This window comes from Rhinatrema bivittatum, chromosome 7 (assembly GCF_901001135.1).
Source record: "Rhinatrema bivittatum chromosome 7, aRhiBiv1.1, whole genome shotgun sequence".
NCBI classification, from domain to species: Eukaryota; Metazoa; Chordata; class Amphibia; order Gymnophiona; family Rhinatrematidae; genus Rhinatrema; species Rhinatrema bivittatum.
This window is the reverse complement of record NC_042621.1, coordinates 96,001,860-96,017,675: the sequence shown is the minus strand read 5'-3', so window position 1 is coordinate 96,017,675 and position 15,816 is coordinate 96,001,860. Positions and strand designations below refer to the sequence as shown.

Sequence of the window (15,816 nt, the reverse complement as noted above, 5' to 3'; positions counted from 1 at the left end):
ACGGACACCTGGGCCAATATGGAGCTACTAGCAGGATTAAGTCTCCTATGGTGCTCGATTCTGCGAATGATCCTGCCCAGTGGGGGCCATGGAGGAAAGGCATAAAGCAATCTGTCTTCCAGCCAGATCTGGGTCAGACCAAGGGTCCATCAAGCCTGGACTCCCAGGGACCACGGATCTCTTCTGAAGAATCCCAGGGACCACGGATCTCAACTGAAGAATTGAGAAACCTTCGCATTGTGGGTTGCGACCAGCAGGTTGATTAACGGGAGGCCCCAATGATCTACTATCAGTTGAAACGCTTTGGCCAACAATTTCCACTCTCCTGGATCAAGACTCTCCCTGCTTAGAAAGTCTGCTCTGCCATTCGGGCTGATACAGTAAAGTGCACTCAGGCTGAGCGCACTGTTAGCCCCCGTTTGGAAGCGCGTTAATCGACGCGCTATTTTTCCCCCTTATACACTAAGGGATAATAGCACGTGGAAAATGCGCGGCCAACCCCCCCGAAACTAATAGCGCCCGCAACATGCAAATGCATGTTAATAGGCTTATTAGTTACTCCCGCGTGATTCAGAAATTAACGCCTGCCAAAGGCAGGAGTTAATTTCGGCCAGCACCAGAAAGGGTTACAGAAAAGCTTTTCTGTATACCCTCCGACTTGATATCATAGCGATATTAAGTCGGAGGCCCCAAAAATTAAAAAAATAAATAAAAATTCTTAAAAAAAAAAAAAAAAATCTGCCCGCGGGTTGGAAGATAGATGCTCAATTTTGCTGGCGTCCGTTTTCCAAATCTGTGGCTGTCAGCGGGTTCGACAACCGACGCCAGTAAAATTAAGCGTCGGCTGTCAAACCCACTGACAGCTGCCACTTCTGTCAATAAAGAGGAGCTAGGGACGCGCTATGTCCCTAGCTCCTCCTTTGTACCGTGGGCCCTCATTTGCATGCTCTTGCTTACTGAATCACGTGCCCAGGAGAGTGACCTGGGTGTGCGTCGGGAAAGCGGGCGCTCGCCAGCTCTCCCGCGCGTTTTACTGTATCAGCCCGATTGTCTTTTCCTGCAATGTGGGAGGCTGAGATCACAGGTCTATCACCTGTGACACTTACTGGCTCTTGGTTCCTCCCTGGCGACTGATGTAGGCCACCACAGTTGCATTGTCCAACATCATACGGACCGCCTGGCCCCAGAGTCTGTGGCTGAACTGTAAACCCGCCAATCTGACTGCCTGGGTTTTCAGGCGATTGATGTTCTAGAGGGCCTCTTCTTCTTTCCAACTTCCCTAGGCCGTCAGCTCCCAACAGTGGGCTCCCCAACCCTGGAAACTCACATCTATCGTGAGAATCAGCCAGTTCAGGGAGGACAAGGACACATCCCTGCTCAGATGAGCTGACAGCAGACTCCCCTCAGTAAGTGGAGACGAACCGAATAGTCTTGAGACTGTGGGTTCCAACATGATAGCAATGAGCATTGAAAAGGACACATGTGTGCCCTCGCCCACGGCACTACTTCCAGAGCTGCCACCATCAAACCGAGAACTTGGAGATACATCCACACCATTGGGTGTACCGTGTTCACCGACATGCCCAGTACATCAACTTCTGTATCCGTGTGGATGGAAGAAAGACCTTGCCCTGCCTGGTGTGAAACCAGACTCCCAGACACTCCAAGGACTGGGAAGGCTTGAGGCTGCTCTTTGAAAGGTTTACTACCTAACCGAGTTCCTGTAGCAAGCAGATCACCTTGTTGGTCACCAGGAGGCTCTCTTCCACGGACTTGGCTTGGATCAGCCAATCATCCAAGTATGGGTGCACCAGTTCCCATCTTTTCTCAATGCTGCCACCACGACCAACATAATCTAGGAAAAAGTTCTGGGGGTGGTGTCTAAGCCAAACGACAGTGTCCAAAATTGATAATGTCAACCCAGCACCACAAAACATAGAAAACGTCGGTGATCCTGTCGGATTGGAAAATGTAGGTAGGCCTTAGTTAGGTCCAGGGAGGTTAGGGACTCTCCCGGTTGTATGGCCATTATCTCTGTGTGAAAATGAGTTACTCGCAAGGGATGGCTGGCGCTCTTGAGGTCCAGGATGGGGCAAAAAGCAATCTTCCTTCTTGGGTATGATGGAATAGATGGAATAATGTGCTGTATTTTCCTGGGGCATAGGTACTGGGATCACCGCCCTCATCCTGAGGAGTCTTAGAAGTGTAATCTCCACTGCCTACTTCTTGTGCTGGGAGTGGCAAGGAGACACCATAAATACATCCCAAGGAGTGCTGTGAAATTCCAGTACATATCCTTCTCATATGACTTCCAGTACCCATTTGTTCAAAGTAATCTCGACCCACCGTTGGTAAGAGAGAGACAGATGAGCCCCTATCTCAGGGCTCAATTTTCTTCAATTTAGAATATAGAATTTCTCCTTCAAAAAAGTACAGCAATCCCCATAGGGAGAGGTACATCCACCATCTGCTGGAGACTGAGAATACTAGGGAGCTGAGGTCACTGAAGGGGTACATGTACGGTGATGTCAGCTTTGCATCCTGACTCAGTCTCCATCTCTTGGCAGGGGAGCATAACCCATTGGTCCTGAGACCATCTGGCTACACGCTAGGAAACCAGTGGTTTCTTGCTAACCGCTGAGACCAAGGCATCCAACTTAGGTAACTTAAGAAGATTCAAGGTGTCCTCCCAGCAAGGAACATAGCATGGCCATAGCCCTGCCAAATTTAATTCAGATTCCAGAGTATCCCACTCTTTAAAGACCAGAGCTTTCACAGTTCTATGAAAAAAAAGGCTCTAGGGGGACCATAGCCCCTCCAAAATTGAAACCTCTCCATTGTGGTCTGACTCTACATGCTTATCCTTTATCCCCGAGCTCTGCCAGGACTTGAGCAATCATCACAGGCAATTCTTCTCTCTTAAAGAGACTAACCACTTCAGGGTCATCCCCCTTCACTACAGGAAGTTCCCCTTCTTTCAAGGGATCCCTAGCCATGTCCTCATCCCCAGGGATATCAGAAACTTCTGCCCCACTGACCTCCCATGACACATGAGACATGAAATCCAGACCTGGATCCAGCTCAATTGTACTCTTTTTGGGATTTGACGGAACCACCAGCCCCCCTCTCCCCTTAGGGGAAAAACATTTGACCTCTGCTCATTTCTTCGAAAAAGGCTTTGTGCATTAAAAGCACAAATTCTGGAGAAAAGGGTTCTTCAGAATCAGAATCCTCTGCTGGACTGGCCCGAGGAGCACTGGAGCCCCTCAACATGGAAAGACAACTGTGAGGACTCAGCCTTCCCCGCCCCTGAACTTGTCTGCCCTATGAAGGAAGACTACAATATGGCCACCATTCCTGTGCTCTACTCTCTCTGCCAATCAGTGATCAAGCACCGCAGGTCTGCTGTTTTCCTGCCGACTTCCTCCCATCAGCAGCAGCACACAATCCTGCAGCTTGGCTCTGTGGTCTCCGCAAGCTAAACAGCGCTCAGTGAGAATGGCCATGATTGTAGTGCACCTTTGCACTGAAAACTGACAAGGCCTTGCTCCCTTTTACTTGTGGTCACCACATTGCTCCAATAGCTCGAACCACAGGCAAACTGACCACAACTTTCCCTGCTCTCCAGAACACAGAGTTTCGTACTCACACACCCAGCCATCCAGTCATGCACTGCTGCTGCCTAACTGCCTTTTTTTTTTTTTTTTTTGCAAAAACTTAAAGTGACCCAGCACCCAAAATAAAAGAGAGGCCCCTAAGAGAAATGTAATAATTTCCTTACTGGAGTCTTCAGATGATGGCAGGAGGAATCAAAGAGATTGAGGTGAGATTAGGGCAATGGGAGCCAGCAGCACTGACTTTCAAACCCTCCTCTAGGACAGGGTCCGAGACACCAAGGGCCATCGACCCCCTTCTCTACCCTACTCTACCAGGGGGATGCCCCTAAAACAGAGCCTAGCACAATTGGGGGTAACAATTTTGTCTCCAAGTCCAACTGCAGGTTTGATATCTCTACCAGCTGCTGGAGACATAAAACACTGAGCAACTGCAGGTGGCACAGTAACTTAAGTACCAAGAATAGAGTAAAGCTTTTCTTCTCTATCTCCATCTGCAGATAGGGGAGAAAAACCCATGTATATGAACTGATCTAGGGGATGATACGAAATGTGGCCCTGGGATTCTGAGACACTTTTATTAGATCAGACTCTGAACCATGCTGACACCTACAGAACTATACTGGAAGCTTGAAGGTTTGCTGAAGCTATGCCCTGTTCCCCAGGAAGAGTAGTCCCAACAGCAACAACCTACTCTAGGGTGCTGAACTTCTATCTCCCAGGGGTACATCTTACCAAGCCCACTGAGCTCTAACCTCAGCCTCTGGTGCCTTGCCTTCTAGACCACTTTCACTGACCGACAGAAGCAAGCCTTGAAGGGTCTCCTCACACTAATCCTATTGGAGATTCGCAACTTGCTCTCTGCTGGCAAATCGTTCAAGTCTTTTAAGGTTTAACAGCCAGAAATCTGATAGTCCTAGGAAGGAATGCATCGCAGAAAACAGCCTTGGAACAGAGCTCTGCTCCATACAGGAAACTGTTGAAGGCTTTTTTTTTTTTAAGAGGTAACAGTTATAGATAAGGGGCATACTGGCTCTGCAAACAGTGAAGCCAGTACAGCTGTGGAGAAACATAAAACCACCTCCTGTCCCGTGAGCTAAACACAGCAGTCCTGAGAGAAGTGGCTTAAACATATGGCTGCTAGTCCCACTACAGCAGCAAGAACACCAGTGGGAACACAGTGGACTGCTTGCCTTGCTGTTTCGGGTTCCTTCTAGGCATCTACAAACAATTGCTGACCTGTCTCCTTCCTCTGTGCAACCTCAGCTGGCCTGTTCCACTGCCACCCCCCTCCCCCCCCCCCCCCCAGCAACTGCCTGCAGTGAAGCCCACTATATCTAGAGAACATGGACTTCTTCCCACACTCCGGGAGAGCCGCCGTCAGCACCATGCTAAACGCCACCGCGAACTGCCATGGAAGGGCTCCTTAACTTCCTGGATGCTGCCCCGCTAAATGAAGATTCTTCTCTCCACTCACCTGTTTTCTGTTTTATTTAACATTATGTTGTGCACCAAAAAATAAGCAAAACTGCTGCCCCCCCCCCTTTTTTTTTTTCTCAAATCATTGAACAGGAAAACAGAAAAAACTGGGGGTGGTGGAGGAGAGAAGGGGACAGAGTTGGGGAGAGGAGAAAGGGCCTGAAGATATCCTTCTTTTCCAGAAACTTGAAGTCCCCCCCAGTCCAGTGCTCTGCTTAACTGAGGGAGGGAAAATATGCAACTTTCACCTCTGCAGCTGCCCAGACACAATAGAAGTTTCTTCTTCATCAGGCCTAACCAGGTCTCAGCTCACAGTACGGGATTGCCTGCCTACTAGCTACTGGAGACAGAATACTGGAAGGCTGATTTAAGGCATGATATCAGTGATCTGTCTCCATCTGCTGATCGGTGAGCATAACACATTCATCTGGACTGGTCTGACAGGATGAAGGTCCATTTGGCGCCATCGGATGTCACCCCACATTTCATGGCTAATTCAGCCCTGCTTGTTGATGGAGAAAAGTGCTATTATTTGTAAGTTTAATTTCTCTTCAATGATCTCCTAAACGTAACCAAGTCAGACCCGCTTCACTCCCTCCCTCCCTACTTCACAAAATCCAAACTGTGGCAAATCTCAGACAAAGGACACTATTGAATAGTAGAGCAGAAACACCCAGCTTCAAACCACTTGAAAGGCTACTCACTTTCTGTAGGATCTGGCTTGATTGGCTCAAAGGAAGTGGAGGGTTGGTGCACAGTGGAGCTGCTATCTAAAGAGGCAGAGGATTGCAGCGGCTGTGTATCTAAAGAAGCTGGTGATACAGTGCTGAGAGGGTCCAGCTCCAGAACACTGTTACTGTGGCTCTGAGACTCTGTCCCTGACTTGCAGGATACTGGGAAAGGCACAAAACACAAAATCATGTTCATTAAATGGTGCACAAGCCTGAAAAACCACTGAAATCCGATTTAATGAGGCCCATATTCAATAAGACGGTGAGCAGCACGTTAGCTAATTAAAGTTAATTGGCTGACTCTGGCTGGAATATTCAGCAGGACTTATGTCTATTACATTTCCTGCCTGCCCACCACCATGACCATAATGGCTCAGACCAAAGGTCCATGAAGCCCAGCATCAAGGCCACATATACCCAGAAGGAGCCCAAAAAATAGATTCATTTTTTTCTTACCCATAACCTGGGAAAAGCAGTAACTTTTCCAAATTTTTTTCATTTGTGCACGCCCATTCCCTCCCTACTATCTTCCTTTCTTATGCGTGTCTCTCTCTAACATGAGATGGGGCACACATGCCTATATCTGACTTTGACTGACCTGTGCTTGTTACTGTAGGGGAACTGGAGCAATGGGTCTGATGGCTGGCAGAGGTGGGTGTAGCAGGCTGTGTGTCATTGGGAAGTGTTGCCTCTTGGTGCTGAGTCAGAGCTGGTCTCTGTGGTGTGGTTGGTACAGCAGGCTGAGACTGGACCAGATCATCAGGTGGTGGTACTGGTACTACGACTGGCGGGGAACTGCATGCATCCTTATTCACCAGCAGCACATCGATTGGACCTGTTGTGCTTTTCAAATGGATCTGATACTTTCTCTGTCCATTGAGACCCTGGGAGATGGAAAATAAACCCAAATAAGAACATGCAGAGCTAAAAATCACTTACATATACACATATAAAATATGAAGTAAGTGTGGGATCCCTCTGCCTATCACAGTTCTGTTTATGAGGGGAGTCACCCTCTTCAGTAGAACACACATATATTGCAAAGACAGCACATGTTCTTTCCTAAGCTGTGCAAGACTGGAAACAATGCAGGATCGGGGCAGGCAGTAGGACAGACAGGAAGAGGATGCCTGCATCTGAAGCAGTAGTAAGGTGGAAAGGAAAAGTGTGTTGGCCTCAGCCTGGGCAGGCATGGGACACATCCTAGATTTGGTCTTGGAGGGTGGAAGCCACATGTCTTCCACTGAATTTTCAACAAGTTGCAGCTAAAATGTATCTCATAAGAACATGCAAAATGGAGAAATTCTGATAATTTCATTTTCCTTAGTGTAGACAGATGGACTCAGGACCAATGGGTATAGTGCTTTTCTGCTAGCAAATGAGAGACTGAGTCAGATTTCAAAGCTGACATCACTCTAGATATACCCCTGCAGTAACCTTAGCGCTTCAATACTCTCTTCGAAAAGCCATTGTGGATATATATCTTTGCTCAATTAACTTGATTAAACTTGAATGAACTGGTTCAACTGATTCAAAACTGGAGACCACCAGTGCACTCAACCAATTAACGCAGACATCGGATAAACTGTGGGTGTCTTGAACTATGGGTAGGCCATAGCTTACCCGTATTTGTTTAGTCTCAAGGTTTGCTTTCCAAGGTTCTCCTTCTCTGGGGCAGCCGTGGGCGGGATGCTGAGTCCATCTGGCTACACTAAGGAAAACAAAATTATCAAGTAAGTAATTTCTTCATTTCCTAGCGTGTAGTCAGATGGACTCAGGACCAATGGGATGTACAAAAGCTACTCCCGGATAGGGCGGGAGGCTGCCAGTGGCCCACTTAGTACTGCCCTTGCGAAGGCTGCGTCTTCTCGTGCTTGACCATCCAGGCGGTAGAACCTGGAGAAGGTGTGTATGGAGGACCACGTTGCCGCCAGACAGATCTCAGCAGGCGACAGTAGCTTGGTTTCTGCCCAAGAAACTGCCTGGGCCCTCATAGAATGAGCCTTAACCTGTAATGGTAAGGGCTTCCCTGGCGGGCTATGGTCGCCCGTGAGGCTGCTTCTCCTTGTTTCTTCCCGCTGTGAAGGGCGAACAAGTGATCCGTTTTGCACACCGGTTCCAATCTTTCCAGGTAACTTACTAGGAGTCTGCTGACATTTAGATGGCGAAGGCGGCGTGAGTCTTCAGAGTCCTTGTGTTCATCCCGAGATGGTTTGGTTCAAGTGAAACTCGGAAACCACTTTCGGTAGGAATGAGGGGACGGTGCGCAGCTGTATGGTTCCAGGCATGAACCTAAGGAATGGTTCCCGACAGGATAGTGCCTGTAGTTTGGAGATGCGACGAGCTAAACATATTGCCATCAGGAATAACGTCTTCCATGTTAAGAGGCGTAGTGATAATGTTAAGAGACGTAGCACATTTAAAACTAATCGGAGAAAGTTCTTTTTCACTCAACGCACAATTAAACTCTGGAATTTGTTGCCAGAGGATGTGGTTAGTGCAGTTAGTGTAGCTGTGTTTAAAAAAGGATTGGATAAGTTCTTGGAGGAGAAGTCCATTACCTGCTATTAATTGAGATGACTTAAAAAATAGCCACTGCTATTACTAGCAACAGTAGCATGGAATAGACTTAGTTTTTGGGTACTTGCCAGGTTCTTATGGCCTGGAATGGCCACTGTTGGAAACAGGATGCTGGGCTTGATGGACCCTTGGTCTGACCCAGTATGGCATGTTCTTATGTTCTTATGACTGCGTGTTGGTCTGAAGGACTCCCTAGCTAGGAAGTCTAATACTAGATTGAGATTCCATAGAGGCACCGGCCACTTCAGGGGTGGTTGGAGTTAACACCTTTCAGGAAGCAGGGTCAAATCTGGATGGGTTGATAGCCGGATACCCTCCACGCCAGTTCTGAAGCAGGACAGAGCGGCTACTTAGACCTTGAGGGAGTTGAGAGACAACCCCTTCTTCATACCATCCTGTAGGAACTCCAGAATCATGGGAATCTTGGCTGTCCATGGGAGTATCCCGCGGTCCTCACACCAGGCTTCGAATACTCTCCAGATCCATATGTACAACAGGGATGTGGAGAACTTGCGCACTCGGAGCAGGGTGTCAATCACGGCCTTTGAGTAACCGCGCTTCTTCAGGTGAGTCCTCTCAAGGGCCAGACCGTAAGAGAGAATAGAGACAGATCTTCGTGGAGAATCGGGCCCTGCCGGAGAAGGTCCCTGTGTGGAGGGAGGCACAAAGGGTTCCCCGCAAGGAGTCTTTGCATGTCTGCGTACCATAATCGTCTTGGCCAATCCGGGTCCACTAGTAGAACTGGTCCCCTGTGATGTTCTATCTTGCGGATGACCTTGCCCAGTAGTGGCCATGGGGGAAGGCGTACATTAAGTCTTCCTCTGGCCACGTCTGGACGAGAGTGTCGATTCCTTGGGAGTGTGGCTCTCGTCTGCGGCTGAAGAACCTAGGGACTTGGGCATTGAGATGGGTGGCCAGTAGATCCATGGCTGGGAGGCCCCAGCGATTTACTGTCAGTTGGAAGGCTGTGGTCGACAGCATCCATTCTCCCAGGGCCAGGCTCTCTCTGCTGAGTAAATCTGCTGAGACGTTGTCTTTTCCTGCAATGTGGGAGGCCAAGATCTCTTTTAGGTTTATCTCCACCCATGCTATGAGAGGGTCTATCTCCAGAGACACTTGCTGGCTCCTGGTTCCTCCCTGGTGGTTGATGTAAGCAACTGCTGTTGCGTTGTCCGACATTACTCAAATTGCTTTGCCTCAGAGTCTGTGGCTGAATAGCAGGCACGCTAGTCTGACTGCTCAAGCTTCCAGGCGGTTTATGTTCCATTCCGCCTCTTCCATGTTCCATTGTCCCTGGGCCATCAGTTCCTGACAATGGGCTCCCCACCCTCACAGGCTCGCATCCATGGTGAGCAAGGTCCAGTTCGGTGGGGGATGGGCTTACTCCTCTGCTTAGGTAGTCTTTCTGTAGCCACCACTGGAGCTGAGAACGTACCCCTGCTGGTAGTTGGAGGCGAATTGAGTAGTCCTGGGACAATTGGTTCCATCGTGACAGTAAGGAGCGCTGGAGCAGTCGCATATGGGCCCTTGCCCATGGGACAACCTCCACGGTTGATGCCATGAGGCCGAGGACTTGAAAAAAGTCCCATAACTTGGGGCGTGCATTGGTCATCAATCGTCATAATTGATCCATCAGTTTCCTTCTCCTTGGAGAAGGGAGGAAGATTTTGTTCTGTTTGGTGTCGAAACAGGCCCCCAGATACTCTAGCAATTGGGAGGGCTGCAGACTGCTCTTGCCTGTGTTCACGACCCAACCAAGTTCCTGCAGTAGGTTCTTGCCTCTGCTGGTCACCTGCCGGCTCTCTTTCGAAGACTTTGCTCTGATCAGCCAGTCATCCAGGTAAGTGTGTACCAAGATGCCTTCCTTCCTCAGTGTTGCTGCCACAACCACAATGATTTTGGTGAAGGTTCTGGGGGCAGTTGCTAGGCCGAAGGGTAGCACTCGAAACTGGTAATGGTATCGCAAAGCGCAGGAAGCGCTGGTGATCCTGATGAACTGGGATGTGAAGGTAGGCTTCGGAAAGGTCCAGGGAGGTTAGGAACTCTCCCGGTTCTACTGTCATTATTACGGAGCGAACAGTTTCCATGTGGAAGTGTAGTATCCGCAGATGACGGCTGACGTTCTTGAGGTCCAAGGTGGGTCGGAATGATCCTTCCTTTTTGGGAATGATAAAATAAATGGAATAGCACCCCATATTTTGTTGGGGCGTGGGAACCGGAGTTATTGCCTTCAGACTAAGTAGTCTTGTCAAGGTGGCTTCCACTGCCAGTCTCTTGGTGTAGAAGTGGCAAGGTGACATTATAAATTTGTCTCGAGGGATGCTGTAGAACTCCAGAGAGTAATCTTCTCGAATGAGGTTTAGAACCCATTTGTCCGACGTGATCTCGACCCATCTTTGGTAGGGCAAGTCGACCTCCTATTTCCTCTTCCTGTGGATGAGTCGGTCCATTCTCATTTTGGAGCATGATTGGAACCTGCCCCCTGACCTGCTCCTCTCTTGGTTTGTCAGTTCCAAAAGGACTGGGACTTTGTGGAGGGACGAGGTGCCTGGAACTGTGAATTCCTGTAGGGTCTAAAGCGTTGCGAGCCTCTGCCCTTGGTTCTTCTGGGAGAGAGGCGCTGAGATCTTTTATTCTTATCTTCCGGTAGCCGAGGCACTGGTGATTCGCCCTCTTGCTGGCTAACTTCTCTAATTCACTTCCGAACAAGAGAGATCCTTTAAAGGGCATTCTTGAGATTCACTTTAGATGTCATGTCAGCAGACCAATTTCGTAGCCATAATTGTCTTCTGGCTACCACTACCGAGGCTACGCCTCTGGCAGAGGTACGCACCAGGTCTGAGCTTGCGTCCGTCAGGAAGGCTGCTGCAGGTTCCATCAACTCACCGGTATACGTTCTGGAGTTATTTGCCTCTCTCGAGAGGAGCAAGCAAGAACATGCTTCTTGCTACGCACTGGTGGCAATCTGCAGTGTCATTGCTGTTGCATCGAAGGCCTGCTTAAGGATGGATTCCAATCGTCTATCCTGAGTATCCTTCAATGCAGTCCCTCACTGAACAGGAATTGTTCGCTTTGAGACAGCACAGACCATGGCGTCCACTTTCGGGAAATGCAGGCGTTCCTTGATGGCTGAATCTAGAGGGTATAGGGTTTCCAGGGCCTGACCCCCTTTGAAGCTGGCCTCCGGGGCATCCCACTCCAGGTCAATCAATTCCTGGATGGCTTCCATCATTGGGAAGTAGCATGAGGCTTTACGAAGGGACACCAGGATAGGATTCTTCTTGGGTTCCACCATCGGGTCTATGCCTGGAATACCCAGTCTCTTCAGAGTCTGGGAAACAAGGGCTGGTAATTCATCCTTGTGGAAAAAGCGAAGCATGGTTCGGTATGGTTCCAGGCCTAGAGGAATTTCTCCTTCTTCCAGGGCGTCTCCATCATCATCTGAGGTGTCTGGGTCCCTGTCAGGGAGATTCTTGTTAGGCGAGGCATGTCTTGTGACATCCGAGCAGGGCCGGGAGGATCTTGTGCTTCTGGCCGGGGTTGAGCCTGGGGCCAGCCAAGGCTGATTGCGCCTGAACGAAGGCTTGTAGCCCTTGGAAAAATTCTAACCAGGAGAAGGTCCCTGGGTCCATGTTAATCCCAGATGAAGTCTGTGTAGGAGCCCTCCTGTGGAGAAGTCATCTCAGAGATGCATAGGTCTGGGGAACTATCGTCTGTAGTAGTTCCTGACCCATACCCGGACAGTGAGTGACCAGGCTTTGTTCCCCCTGAGCTTCCTCACAATGCTGGCACAGGCAAGATTCCAGTTCAAGCTGCGAGGCTCTTATGTGGCAGGCTGTGCAAAGAGAGTGCCTTCTGGCCTTCTTGAGCGCCGGTGCCATAGTGTTTGCATGCGTGCAGTTGCAAACGCAGCTGTGCGTGTAGTTATGCGTACGGGTGCGCTTAGTTGTGCGCGCCTCTGTGCGTGCGTCTGTATTGGACGCACGCAAGTTAGGTGCATCGGCTGCCTGGCTTGCCCCGCACGTACCACTGGTCGAGAAGGGAAAATGGCACAGACGACCCCCGCGCATAATATGACACCCCCTGAGGGTCTCCACGTGTGTGGACCCTAGCCCAACCAAGACCCTAGCCCAACCAAGGCTGCTCAACCCGATCGGTGCTCTCTTTTTAACCTCGCTGGAGAAGAATTTGGTACAGCAATCCGAGCTCTGGAGACCGGAGACCTGAATTTAAAGATTTTTTTCCTACCTGGTCTCGGCGCTTTCCGATCGTGTGCCGGACAGTCTCCAGCTTCGGGGGGGAGAGGGAATTACCTTCACCGCCGCACTCGTTTCTGCACCCACTGCCTTTCAGCCACATTGGGGGCTGTCCACGACGGGAATCGGCTACTAGACCAAGGCACACTTCTGAGGGATATCTGAGATCACCTCAGGAATTCTCAACTGGGGGAGGGACCCTTAGGTTTCACCGCAGGAGAGCGGGGCTCGATCTTCTTTAAGGTAAATGTTCTTTTTCTGTAATTCTTAACACTATTCTAGTGTGTGGGATAGTGTCCGCATCTGCTAGGAGACGGAGAGATACTGGGGAGCTAAGGTTACTGTAGGGGTATATCTACAGTGACGTCAGCTTTGAAATCTGACTCAGTCTCCCATCTGCTAGCAGAAGAGCACTATACCCATTGGTCCTGAGTCCATGTGGCTACACGCTAGGAAATCTTTCATTATTTTGTGCATAATCTTTTCTAGAATTGCATTTTAATTTCATTCTAATTCCAAAATTATTTTATTTCAATTCTGCTGCAACCTGCCAGGGGAAGACAGGCCAGATGAATGCACATTGAGGTCAAAGCAAGTGAAATAAAAATCTATGCATAAAATTATTTCTGGAAAACAAGTAGAAAAATTCCAGCTATTCTGCTCTCTGCCTCACACCATCGTTTCTGGCTCTCACACCAATGCCTCCAGTATGCACCTCATCTCACACCACTAGTTTCTTTAAAATCTGACAAAATAAATCATCACCTACCTCTGGGATAGGAACCTCTAGGCGTGTGCCTGATGGTGCTCTAATAGCTAAAAGAGTATCACCTGTAAAAGAAAAACCAAGCTTTCAGATAATGTGCATCATGCTCTAAACCCCTTCCTGCCTACCCTAGTGATCAAACCTCAGACTCCTGTATCTCCACTTTACCACTTCCCTCACCCCCCAACATCCTGGAGGCTGAGAAGCCACTATATCCTAACCTGTGTCAAAGATTAACATGCCTCTATCACCAGAAGAGAAGCCTTCTCAAGTACCCTAGGAACCAGCTCACCAGTCTGATCTAAAGTTAAGCTGAAAGAAGACCAGAGATTCATCCAGTCCAGCCTTCTTCTGTCTCCCTGTGATAACCCAGAGGAAAGGGCATTTGTAGCCAACTACAGTCAAGCAGTCCTTGCACTGCTTTGGAGGAACAAGGTCACCTGGTAGGTGACCATCACCTTGGGATGGCAAGAAGTGATCCTCTGGCTAGGACCTACCCTCCACATGATGCTTTATCCTCTCGCATTGAGGATGTGTCTCCAGGGTCTGTGCCCAGGAGGGAAGGGTTAAGATGGCTATTGTAGTATAATTCAATTATTTGAAATGTAGATGGCTGGAGGGCAAGAGGATCACTTGTTAACGTGCCTGCCTGGTGCAAAGGTAGTGGGCCTCACGCCACCTAGATAAGATTTTAGAAAATGCTAGGAGTGAGTCCGATGTTGTGCTATATGTGGGTACCAATGACATAGGAAGGTTGCAAGAGGGAGGTTCTGGAAATACATTTAGGCTCGTAGGTAGGAAATGAAATCCAGAACCTCCAGGGTTGCATTCTCTGAAATGTTCCCCATTCCACATGCAGTACCCCAGAGGCAGGCAGAGCTCCGGAGTCTCAATGCGTGGATGAGATCATGGTGCAGAGAAGAGGGTTTTAGATTTGTTAGCAACTGGGGAACATTCTAGGGGAAGGGGAAGATTATTCCTAAAGGATGGGCTCTACCATAAACAGAATGGAACCAGGCTGCTGGCACTAACATTTAAAGAGATAGAGGAGCTTTCAACTAGATCATGGGGGAAAGCCTACAGTTGCTCAGAAGTGCATGGTTCAGAGGGATGTTTCTTCCAAAAGGTACCTAAGACACTCCATGTCAAGTAGACCAATTTAGAAAATCATCTACGCTCGGCCTCCTTCAAATTGAATAAAATTGTGGATATTCGCTAGGGCCTCATACAAACCTATGCAGAATATTTCAGATGGATCTCTACTGGTTCAAGAGCTAGAGGCAGCTGAATGAAGTCACTCTTTAGAGTACTGTGCTTTGAGCAACACAAAACGGCCACTTTTTCTGGGCACTGCAGCCAAACAACCCCCGATAGGGGCCTGAAAGTTTGTGGATTATTACAGCCTCTGGTGTTAAATTCCTGTGCAAAGTTTTGAACCTAATATGAGCTTGCCACCCTTTTTATGGACCAGCAAAGTACATGAAAACTTTTACAAAAGAAATTTAAGGCCCACTTTGACTCCTCATTGCTCCTGATATATATTTCAATTCAGGCCATAACTGGATCAGTAGTTGTGGCTCATGACTACATCTAGCATTTGTATTAGGAGGCTTTGCAGCCAACTGGAAGCAAAAATATAGTTACATAAAGACAATGTCATCTTTTTATACAAGTTTCATCATTTTTCAGTGCAAATATCTGTGTAGGTTTTAATTTTTTTCTTTCGAATGTCATTTGAAAGAGCACTTTTTTTGCTACAAAAGTCACCCTGTTTCGTCTTGGACTCAGCCTTGTTCTGGTCAGAATTACAGTCCCAAAGATAAGCATCATTTGCATGCTGTTATGACTATGGCTGCTGTGCAGCCTCCTCACCACCAGAGGCCCCTCATGAGCACGCTCCCTTGGCTGGCCCAGTCTGTCCTGCCTATCTGCTCCACTTCTCGAACTCCTTACTTAACCCCACCTAGCCCATGCCTCGGTGCTTCGGCATCGAGTTCCCTTGGGCTCCCTGCTTTAGCCTCCTGTTACTTATGCTGTGCACCTCCGGGCTTCTTGCTTACCTGTCTTGCTCTGTGGTCTTGGGCCTCTGTTTAGTCGGTCTTGTAGGCATTCTGCCTTGCCTGCTTCCTTGTTCCCTGTTCCTGAATCCCTCCCTGTTGCTGTCCTACTTCCCCCTGCTTCCTTGCCTCGCCTGCCTTCGGGTTTTTGTGTTTCCTGTTCAGTGTAAGTCTTGTCTTTGTTTGTCTAGTCCCGTCATTATCTGTCCTGCTCTCCCTGGTTCTCTCATCCAGCTCACACTTACCTACTTTCAGACTTATGCTTACCTCCACGCTATCCTGATTCCACCCATACCTGCACTCAGTTCCTGTGTACAGACCATGCTTACCTGC

General features: G+C 48.8%; 1 protein-coding gene across 4 annotated transcripts in view; it reads right to left on the bottom strand.

Annotated features, from left to right (window-relative positions):
• E2F4 (E2F transcription factor 4) overlaps positions 1 to 15,816 on the bottom strand; it is an 85,854-nt gene that overhangs the window by 45,999 nt on the left and 24,039 nt on the right. For all 4 annotated transcript variants that reach the window (XR_003857739.1, XM_029608749.1, XM_029608748.1 and 1 more), the window contains exons 5-7: positions 13,430 to 13,491; positions 6,423 to 6,708; positions 5,798 to 5,986 (exon numbers count right to left, since the gene is read on the bottom strand). Coding sequence is in view for 3 of the 4 variants with exons in the window: in XM_029608749.1 (XP_029464609.1) it covers positions 5,798 to 5,986; positions 6,423 to 6,708; positions 13,430 to 13,491 (537 nt within the window). In the remaining variant the exon portion in view is untranslated. The remainder of the gene's footprint in view (positions 1 to 5,797; positions 5,987 to 6,422; positions 6,709 to 13,429; positions 13,492 to 15,816) is intronic.